Source organism: Culex pipiens, chromosome 2, assembly GCF_016801865.2.
Source record: "Culex pipiens pallens isolate TS chromosome 2, TS_CPP_V2, whole genome shotgun sequence".
Taxonomy (NCBI): Eukaryota; Metazoa; Arthropoda; class Insecta; order Diptera; family Culicidae; genus Culex; species Culex pipiens.
The window spans coordinates 31,809,978-31,820,850 of NC_068938.1; the positions used below are offsets into that span (position 1 = coordinate 31,809,978).

General features: G+C 40.8%; 4 protein-coding genes across 4 annotated transcripts; 1 reads left to right on the forward strand and 3 right to left on the reverse strand.

Moving 5' to 3' along the window:
• Positions 1-301: 301 nt before the first annotated feature.
• LOC120419644 (uncharacterized) lies at positions 302-892 on the reverse strand. Its single transcript, XM_039582402.2, has 2 exons — positions 820-892; positions 302-758 (listed from the first exon to the last, which is right to left on the reverse strand). The coding sequence occupies exons 1-2, from the start codon at positions 823-825 to the stop codon at positions 399-401; spliced, it is 366 nt and encodes a 121-aa protein (XP_039438336.2). The 5' UTR covers positions 826-892; the 3' UTR covers positions 302-398.
• An 836-nt stretch (positions 893-1,728) lies between these two features.
• On the reverse strand, positions 1,729-2,388 carry LOC128093196 (uncharacterized). The gene is made up of 2 exons (XM_052709176.1): positions 2,304-2,388; positions 1,729-2,244 (listed from the first exon to the last, which is right to left on the reverse strand). The coding sequence occupies exons 1-2, from the start codon at positions 2,307-2,309 to the stop codon at positions 1,792-1,794; spliced, it is 459 nt and encodes a 152-aa protein (XP_052565136.1). The 5' UTR covers positions 2,310-2,388; the 3' UTR covers positions 1,729-1,791.
• A 2,366-nt stretch (positions 2,389-4,754) lies between these two features.
• Positions 4,755-5,602, forward strand: LOC120419663 (adult cuticle protein 1-like). Its single transcript, XM_039582426.2, has 2 exons — positions 4,755-4,906; positions 4,985-5,602. Exons 1-2 carry the CDS (start codon positions 4,901-4,903, stop codon positions 5,366-5,368), a joined length of 390 nt encoding a protein of 129 aa, XP_039438360.1. The 5' UTR covers positions 4,755-4,900; the 3' UTR covers positions 5,369-5,602.
• Positions 5,603-6,986: 1,384 nt separating this feature from the next.
• On the reverse strand, positions 6,987-7,835 carry LOC120419648 (adult cuticle protein 1). Its single transcript, XM_039582404.2, has 2 exons — positions 7,682-7,835; positions 6,987-7,607 (listed from the first exon to the last, which is right to left on the reverse strand). The coding sequence occupies exons 1-2, from the start codon at positions 7,685-7,687 to the stop codon at positions 7,224-7,226; spliced, it is 390 nt and encodes a 129-aa protein (XP_039438338.1). The 5' UTR covers positions 7,688-7,835; the 3' UTR covers positions 6,987-7,223.
• Between the last annotated feature and the right edge of the window lie 3,038 nt (positions 7,836-10,873).

Sequence of the window (10,873 nt, forward strand, 5' to 3'; positions counted from 1 at the left end):
GAAAACGACCGGAACTGAGCTAAAGACCTAACCTCTAGGTTAGACCGAGGCCTAACCGAGGCCAACATTTACTTCCCCGTCCAACGGAAGGCGTAATCAGACAAACCTCGTCTCGAAAAATGCTACCGGGATCGTCTGGGATCGAACCCAGTCCAACCGGGGTGAGTGGCAACCACGCTTACGACTACACCACTGACTCCAGATTAATTTATCAATTTTAAACATTTCTTACCAGTATCTAAAACAAACATTTTTATTTGATAAGGTCAAAATTTCGAATGTTTAACTAAACAATCAACTGTTGATGTTGTGAAACAACTTTATTTAAAAAAAATACTTAATCCATTTTAATACTGCCAGTAATCCACGCCAATTCAGTAGTCCCTTTCAACATTTCCTCAATATCCAACGAATCGCTCACCCCCAACTGGCACCGGCGAGATGTCCAACGATCCGGGAGTGGCCGCAATCTGCTTCTCCACTGGAACGACCGAGCGGGCCGCCAGCCCGTGGTATCCCCAGCCGGCACCGTACGAAAGACCCCACGGCTTAACCTTGGTCACGAGTCCACCGTTCCAGCCGTTATTCCAGCCATTGTTGTACACCGACGGATAGGACCAGCTGTTGGCGTAGGGAAGGACTCCCACGGTGTTCCAGGCGCCCGAGTTCCAGCCGGCAGCAGCGTACGGCCAAGCCGTTGGCAGGTACGATCCGGATGTGGCCACGGCCAGCGAAGCGATCAGCAGAAGGATGATGGACTGCATGATGGAAGGAAATTTTATGTTTTGGAGTGGGGGGTGAAAAATCTTAAAAAATTACCTTCATTTTTTGATTTTGTTAAAACGGTGTGGAAACCTAACACGACAAGTTGAAAATGAACTGTGATACTGATTGAAAGAGTCATTTGAACTTATATACCTGTTGGCTTCTTCCAAAAATTCGAAACGAATTAATTGTGACTAGTTTAACGTGCTTCCATTCACCAAAAAAATGCTTCCTATTATAGTCGTTCTAAATCAAAGTAAATAAAAAAGTGTCTAAGCGTAATTGACTATTAAGTAACGCTTCGATGATCCCAATGCAGTAGCTTTTATCAAGTTGATTGAAATAAGGTGTCTTGCTGTTTGAAAAGTGATTGTTTAACCTCTTCACTTTCGTTACCAACTTTATATTTGGATATATTTCTAAATGCTATAAAACACGCCATAGACTTTGATATTAGACACAGTTCAAACTAAACTCAACAAAATGAAGGTACCTATTACAAGTTTTTCACTAAAAGGTTTTTAAAGATGCTATTTTACATTTGCAGGTCTTCATCACACTCCTGGTAGCAATTCTGGCTGGTTCCGGCCAAGGATCTTACCTTCCCTCCGTCTGGCCATACACCGGTTTAAACTCTTGGAACTCAGTTAACACCTGGCCATCTGCTGCTTGGCCAGTGGCTTCCGTCAACGGTGGGCTGAACTCCTGGAACGGTTTGTACGGAGCTACCAAGGCTAACTCCTGGGGACTGCCATTGAACTACGCCGCTGGAGTATACGGTGGGGTTTGGGGATACCCCGGATATGCCCACACGGTAGTTCCAGTGTCAAAGCAAGTTGCGGCCACCCCCGGATCGTTTGACATTTCGCCAGTTCCGGTTGGTGGAGAAAGACTTCTTGTTCACTGAAAGAACCATGGATCGGACAACTGTGATAGAAAAAATCCAAATAAACCAAGTATTTTGCACACTTCTTCATTTTTATTCATGCCTGCAAAATATTACATTCTCCAACTCATGACCTTCCCTCAACCCACAATGTGCAGCGATCCTGGGGTCGCAGCAATGTGCCTGGTTCCGGTGACACTCGGCTCGCGGACATAGTTGTTGTACGCCCCACCGTAAGTGGCCCACGGCATTCCCCACGGGTTCACCGGAGATCTGGCCACATTCGCAGGGTGGTACATCCCGTTGGGACCATACGCACCAGTCGGGTTGTAGACGCCATTCTGTCCGTAATATCCAAAATACCCGTTTTGGCCGTAGTACCGATTGTACGCACCGTTTGGCCAGTTCCAACCGTAAGGCTGGGCGGCGAAACGGGCATCAACGGGTGCTAGGTAAGGTGTGGTGGTGTATCCATTCCAGTACGGGTTCCAGGCCGGATGGTTCCAGGCAGTATTGCCCCAGTAGGGCCAATTTCCATGATATTGTGCCCGCGAGACAACCGCTAGACAAAAGACCAAAAGGGCGATGCAAACCTTGAAATTCAAAAAAATCTGTTAAAGCTGATCTTTTCTGATAAGTAAACCAAACTTACCTTCATTTTCAATCGAATGAAATTGAACTGTTTCAAGTTGAAGACACTGCCGGCTGCTGCTGCTCTGAACTTTGAGATGAACTGTGATCATCGCTCTCAAGATGAGCATATTTATAGCCGATCAACAAATTTTGCGAGGGATCGATTTCGGAAACCAAGAGTTCAAAATTTAAGCGTAAAATTAATAATTACGCATGATGGTGCGTTCTTTCGCACTTGTGCAGACTTGCTAGAAGCTTTGTTTCAATATCGTAGGTTAATTTGTCGTGGGAGCGTTCATTGTAATGCTAAAGAATTACCTATAGACGTCATTACATAAAGGTAGATAAATCCATTAAAAAATAATTACTTTCAACAATTTTTTTTTAAGTTATCCTCTACGACACAAATGCCACTGTGTAGGTGAAAATAATATTTTATAAAGTATTGTTCTGAAACTTCTAAGCAAAGAATAATGTAAATATATATTAGGGTATTTCATCCAAACAAAAAAGTTCTCAGAATCAGGCAAACCGAGGTTCCCCTAGTAGAGGATACCCATAGGGACTCTCATGCCAAATATCAGCCCATTTGGTTGAGAATTGGCCTGTCCCCAGCGGTTCAAAGTTTACATGTAAATTACTATGGAGAAAGACTTTTTTATGCTTTTCGTTCAATCGGTTTTACAGGTCTGGGGACAACAATGATTCACTCGGAATAAAGACAGGTGTGTAGGGGATGGTCCAATGAACAAATTCCAGAAGGAATTAGGGTTGTCCATTCTGTCCCCAAGGTGCGCATTGGATCATCGTCCGGTATCTCCAGAATCAACGATTCACCCTTCAGATGTACGCATGGTCCTTAGTATGCTATGACGGCTAGCTGAAAATGACGACGTCCCATGTCAGACGGTGAACACGTGGCAGAGCATTCACTAGTTTTGGCTCAGAAACATACTTTAAAGTAAAAAAATTATAATTTTTGATGTTCCTGTAACAATTTGAACTATTCCAAATAACGTTACTTGATGATTTTGTAATAATAATGCAATCGATGCTTCTCCACGTGTTCACCGTCTGACATGGGGCGTCGTAATTTTCACCTAGCCGTCATAGCATACTAAGGACAATGCGTACATTTGAAGGGTGAATCGATGAAACACCCTAATATATATTATTCAAAAGATCGTAATCAATCAAAACGTAGTACCAAGGATTTGAAAAAAAAATCAATAACAATTTAATGGACGTCTATGCTAAAATGTTATGTCATTTGTGGGTTACGCTTTTAACAATCAAATCAAAATCAAATTATTCGCTCTACAGCATTGCCTTGGCGTTCTCGATTGCGAGATTCCTACTCGAAACTAGGTGTCCGAAGGCTTGATTGTTGAGGCAATTGCAAACCTCTTTTTACACCTTAGCTTCCATCCACCCCGGGATTCGAACTGACGACCTTTGGATTGTTTGTCCAACTGCCTACCAGCGACTCCACCGAGACAGGGACCCAGGGAGACGACTCCTACACCTGGACTGAGCTAACGACCTAACCTTTTTTAGGTTAGTCCGGGGCCAACATTTACTTCCCGTCCGACGGAAGGCGTGATCAGACAAATCTCGTCTCGAAAAATGCCACCGGGACCTTCTGGGATCGAACCCAGGCCGACTGGGTGAGAGGCAACCACGCTTATCCCTACACCACGTGTCCCGGCTTTGAACGCTTTTAACAAATAAGTTTTAATTTGAAAAAAAATCCCTGTCCCTTAAATACAGAACAAAACATAATGGAATACCTGAACTCAAAAAATAAATTCATCTTTAAAAATTTTCAATAATACCAAACAATATCTGTTAAAGATATCCAAATTGTAAATAAGCATTACAATATAAAATTTTTTTTAACATTATCAATTAAGGACCATCTATAAACCACGTGAACACATTATGGGGTAGGGGGGAAGTTGTCGAATGTTATTAATGGCAAATTATTTAGATCATTTCTTGAAAAAAAAAAACCAGAGAGACCTTAAATAGCCAAATGATGAAAATTGATGCTATCCTAAAATTTTACAATCTTTTCTTGATTGTCCATGAATCTACCAACAAAGCAGCTGATAACCAAGATCTCCAACCCGCTGCCGTCGTCTTTGCGGTGGTGTTAGTGCCTGAAGGATCCTCGAATACCATCGAGCTGTGGTCCAACCCACACCCACACTAATGTGCATTCCGCGTTGCAATGTTCGTTAGAGGGAAGGCGTCGTCGTCAACAGGTGGGACTTTTCGAGAGAGCGTCACCTTCGTGGCCGTGTCTTGTTGGTCTTGGAGAATGCAACTCGGTTTCCCTGAGATCAACCAAGCGTCTAAATGGGCAATTACTATTATTAACGGTCAATACTTTCACGATTGGAGGTTTTCCGTAGGGAGAGGTGGTACTTAGATGCCAGGGGGTGGAAGCCTTTTCCGAGAGATCGGAGTATTCTCCGAGGTTCACCGGGAAGAGATCGAATTAGTTTTAGTTTGAGTATAAAAGGTGCTGGTGGGTTCTTGGTAGAACCATAAGCAGTTCAGTGTTCAAACATCTCAAACAACCAACCCAAACCACCAAAAACCTCTCTCACAATGAAGGTAAGGTGATGGGTCTTATCAGATTACCGAAAGTGCAAAGTGATAACAAAAAGTGTGTGTGTGTGTCTTTTTTTCCAGGTCGCCATTCTTGCCGTTGTCCTTGCCCTGGCCGTCGCCTCGGAAGCAAGCTGGCCAGCTGGTCCATGGGGAGCCACCGTTGTCCAGGCTAACAACCCGTGGCCAGCTGCTCACTGGGCTGGAGCCCCATGGGGTGGAGCTTGGCCAGGTGCGGCCTGGGCTGGAGCCTACCCGTATGCTGGAGCCGCCCACTGGGCTGGAGCTTACCCGTATGCCGGTGCCCACTGGGGTGCCCCAGCTGCCTCGGTTGCTCACCATGCCGGAGTTGTTCCCGGAGCTACCTCGGTGACCGCCACCCGTGGTGCCGTCCATGTTGCCCCGCTGGCCGGACATGCTGTGTCCCAGAAGCAGCTGAACCTGGCCCCTGCCCCAGGAACCATCTAAGATGCCAAATAACGATCATCAACCACCTAACGCCATCACCAAACCCAGCCATCAAATGTCCTTACAGGATCACAGCAGGAAGATGCTCAAAATGACCACCTCAAAACAAACGGATGAACTACAACTGCCATGCATAGAATGATGAAACCGAAGTTCTGTGTTGTACGATTTACTGTGAATATAGATAGAGGAAATTATTTGCCCGTGTAAATATATCGAACTCTCAAAACGTAATGATTCTGGTACTGTTTATTTCAATAATTCGAAAATTGTCTTTAAATAATACGCCGATACACCGCCATTCATAAGGGGTCATCCATAAACCACGTGGACACATTGGGGGGGAGGTGGGTTGGCGATAGTCACACACACAAGACTTTTAAAATTACGTGTAAAATATTTACTTTTTCTCCTCCCATCAATCAATTGCTGAATTAAGTGAGGCACACTTGTTAATTTTCTGCGGAACCATTAATTTACAAAAAGAGAAATAATTGTATTGAAACTAAGAATTGTTTCATATAAGTCCTAAAAGATTCATTAAATTTTGCCAAAAAAATCAAGTGGATCAGTTAATAATATAAAAAAGACACATAATTTTGGATAAGGGGATTTTCACTATAATCTCACACACGTATTGTCCGGATTCCTTTAAAATCAAACTAACATAGCTTTTTTTTTGCAAAAATTGCACAGAAATGCAAATAACTTTAAGGTTTAAAACCTTCAAAACTGATTATAACATCGATCGAAAATTTAATTTACATAAATACTGATACCATTTTTGTTGCGTTATTTGAATTGTTTTTTTTCTCAATTTCTCAAAGATCACTATTTGAAAAAAAAAAGTACAGTTTGGACAAACTAACTTTCATCCCTCTCTGCCTTAATTTAAAACATGAGAATCTAAAAAACCAAAATTATTTTTTGCAAATTAAATTTTGGTGTTGAATGAAATTGAAAAATGAATATTTTCTTAGAGTGTTACCGTTTTCTTCGAAAATCTTACTTTTACCAGCAACTTTTTCGAAGACATCAACTCGAATAAAAAATCTGTTTTCGTTTTCGTTCCGACGAACGGATGCCAAAAATTACTTCTAGAAATGATTTCTATCTAGTATGCATATTTTCAGCAAAATATAAAATACAAATCGTCGCTTGTGTGTTATTTTGTGACACAACTGCTGTAAAAAGAAAGGACGTGTCGAAACTTCAGAGAATCTTAGAGATTTTTTACATAGACAACAAGTTTAAAATAAATTTGCAAGAACATTTTTAAGAGTTTTACAATCGTTGCTGGTGTGCTAACATGTCCACAAGATAGCATGCAAGTGACGCAATGTTTTTCAAAGCTGCAGGATAAGCAAAAATTCCAATTTGTATTTTGTGAAAATAAGCATAATTATAACATCAAGCAATAGGTAATGCTCAATGCCTCGATTTTAAATAAAAATACTTAAAGCAATTTTTGGAAGCTATAATTCCGTTGCAAAATTTTTGAGAACAAATTCAAAGGTGTTAAAAACTTGAAATTACATTAGGAATGGCGGTTGATTGATGTATTTTTAGGGATTTTTTAAAGACAATTTTCGGATAATTTAAGTAAACAGCACCAGAGTTATTACGTTTTGAGAGTTCGATATATTTACACAGGCAAATAATTTCCTCTATCTATATTCACAGTAAATCGTACAACACAGAACTTCGGTTTCATCATTCTATGCATGGCAGTTGTAGTTCATCCGTTTGTTTTGAGGTGGTCATCTTGAGCATCTTCCTGCTGTGATCCTGTAAGGACATTTGATGGCTGGGTTTGGTGATGGCGTTAGGTGGTTGATGATCGTTATTTGGCATCTTAGATGGTTCCTGGGGCAGGGGCCAGGTTCAGCTGCTTCTGGGACACAGCATGTCCGGCCAGCGGGGCAACATGGACGGCACCACGGGTGGCGGTCACCGAGGTAGCTCCGGGAACAACTCCGGCATGGTGGGCCACCGAGGCAGCTGGGGCACCCCAGTGGGCACCGGCATATGGGTAAGCTCCAGCCCAGTGGGCGGCTCCAGCATACGGGTAGGCTCCAGCCCAGGCCGCACCTGGCCAAGCTCCACCCCATGGGGCTCCAGCCCAGTGAGCAGCCGGCCACGGGTTGTTAGCCTGGACAACGGTGGCTCCCCATGGACCAGCTGGCCAGCTAGCTTCCGAGGCGACGGCCAGGGCAAGGACAACGGCAAGAATGGCGACCTGGAAAAAAAGACACACACACTTTTTGTTATCACTTTGCACTTTCGGTAATCTGATAAGACCCATCACTTTACCTTCATTGTGAGAGAGGTTTTTGGTGGTTTGGGTTGGTTGTTTGAGATGTTTGAACACTGAACTGCTTATGGTTCTACCAAGAACCCACCAGCACCTTTTATACTCAAACTAAAACTAATTCGATCTCTTCCCGGTGAACCTCGGAGAATACTCCGATCTCTCGGAAAAGGCTTCACCCACCCCCCTGGCATCTAAGTACCACCTCTCCCTACGGAAAACCACCAATCGTGAAAGTATTGACCGTTAATAATAGTAATTGCCCATTTAGACGCTTGGTTGATCTCAGTGAAACCGAGTTGCATTCTCCAAGACCAACAAGACACGGCCACGAAGGTGACGCTCTCTCGAAAAGTCCCACCTGTTGACGACGACGCCTTCCCTCTAACGAACATTGCAACGCGGAATGCACATTTGTGTGGGTGTGGGTTGGACCACTGCCTGGTGGTATTCGAGGATCCTTCAAGCACTAACACCACCGCCAACACGACGGCAGCGGGTTGGAGATCTTGGTTATCAGCTGTTCCGTTTGTGGTGGGGCTAAGCCAAGGTAGAGTCTTGGACCGGCAATACATCAACTGCCACCACCAAGCTCGGTGCGGAAGAGGTGGTAAATTTTCTGCAAACGATCTGAAATCTGCCCTTGCACCTCAAGTATGGAATGCCGGGTCTAGGGGTGACCGATCGATATGGTGAAAATTGTGTGTTCTAGTAGGGAGAATAACAAAAAAAATTGTCCAGTCAGAAGAGTAACTAAAGTATTGATTAAATTTAATAATTTGTCTCTTATAAAAATAGAAAAAAAATTATAGTTCTGAAAAATTTTATAACGAGAAAGATATCAACTTACAAATCAAATTAAATTGGGATCAAAGTTTTAAACATGCATATAGTTAGGCTTAGTGACACTTGAAATATTTCACTAAAACTAGAATTCATATATTTAAAAGTTAGTTCCGGTCATTCAATGGGACCAGTTTTTATACAACCGTTAATTTGATTTTTTTTTTGAGTAAAAACAATGTTTGAAATTTAGAGTTTTTTAAAGGACCTATAAGCTATTGTCTTCCATATGTTTAAAGGACCTATTGAAAATAAAAACTCTAGGAATATTCCAAAAAAAAACTGTAGAATGTTGAACACCTTTAGCTGCTCCTGATCAATCGGCAGTAAACCACCCCCTAGAATCTGACAAAGTAGTGCGCATCGTAATGCCACGCACTCCTCTAAAACAATCAGCCAGCTGGTGCTGCTGCAGGAAATCAGAAAGAGAGATCGTCATATATTTCTTTCTTTTTCCCTCGATTAAGATTGCTCTAGTTGCACCAACAAACAACGACTCAATCATCATAAAACAGTCATAATTTCCTATTCCGATGGTTATGACTACAGACAGAGGAGGAGAGTTGCGGTTGATAGAGCAGAAACGCCTCTATCGGGCTCACCAATCGACGCCACACCACTTTAAGCTCTTGGTTAGTATAGATGGATAGTAGTGGACTTACTAGGAGTTGCGATGAAAGAACACCCGAGCGAGACAAAAAAGGAAGGGTGGATTGGAATTTAGAACGGACCAGATACCACTAGGAGGCTATTTGACTGGAGCTGGCACCAGGAACTGCCCAGGTTAAGTTGTAACAAACTCAACACTCTTCAACCCAACCACTTCTAAACGATGTTTAACTCACTTTTTTTTATTATTTCAGCATTTTTTTAAATAGTCCTTTATTCAATGCATTAACAATATAAGGGTTTGTATGAGCACATATAATTTTTTTTTTTAATCTGATGTCACTCTTAACTAATAACAAAAAAAATATATTAAGACATTTGAATTTTGAAGACATTTTTTTGCAAAGATAAAGCTTATTGAAGTTAGAACTTTCGAAAAACGGGTGCCACGAAATTTTGACTGCGACTAATCACTTTAATTACGAAATATAATTATGAAACTTTTTGGAGTGATTGGAAATCATCTTTTGAGTGAGTTTATTAAATTTTCTGAAATATTTGACTTTGAAATTTTTACAAGGGGATGTCCAGTGTCCATTCAAAAATGGCGTAAAAAACTCAAAAAAAACTGTATCCTTTGAAGATTTTTGTTTAAGGTTCCCTTGTTGGCCCATTTTTGAAATGTTATAAAAAAATTGTTTACACAGCTGAGAAAATTCCCTACATTTCACTTTTTTTTTTACTTTTGTTGATAGGGCCTTTGATTGCCTGTCTAGCAAAATTTTATTAGAGATCATTTTAGCTTTTTTCTCATTTTTTGAAAAAAACTGATTTTTTAAAGAAATAAACTTGGTCAAAGCTTAGAATTTTCTTAAAAGATGGCATTTTATGTCCCAAAAAAATACACTAAAATAATTATGGTGTTTTTCGTCGTGAAACTACTTAATTTTCATAAAAATTTCGAGCGACGAAACGGCCTGCTTTTCTCTACCAAAAATAACAGAATCGAATATTAATACCTTAGTTAACCTGTACGATTCGTGCAGAAAAAATCTTCTTTTTGTAAGTTGTTGCATAAACTACTATTTTGGAAACAAATTTTAACAACAAAAAGTGATTTAAAAATCAGCAAAAAAAAATTTCCATGTATATTTTTTTGATGTGGCAAAAATTTTAAACTCCTTTTAGGCCGTTGCAAATATTTTTCAAAGTTTATGTCACTCCCCCCCCCCCCCCCCCCTCAAAATCGGTTCGAAAAATCAGAGGGCTAAACAAATATTTTTTTCAAAAAACTTCATAATTTGAAAGGAATTAGAAGTCTAACCATTTAAAACAATAAGAAATGCATTTTCCTTCGTTTAAAATCATATTTAGCATGTCTGGGATCGATCAAAAATATTTTTAAGTTTTGAGGAACTCCTATGTACAGCACCGCAAAAAGTTTTTTTTTCGGCTAAAAAAAACCGCTTCAATACTTGGATATTTTGACAACTAATAATTTCAAAACAACTGGGCAGGTGTAAAATGCACTTTAAAACACTTTTTTCATTCAATTGTTGAGACCATGGCTTGTTATTTCAATTTTTGTATTTTTTTGTCCCCCCCCCCCCCTTCGACCAGACCAAAGTCGAGGGACATAAACTTCAAAAAATATTTGCAACGGCCTTAAAATGAAATTAAATCAAATTTACATTTAACTTATGTCAACCAATTATAATTTCGTTTAGTTTCTATCATCTTAG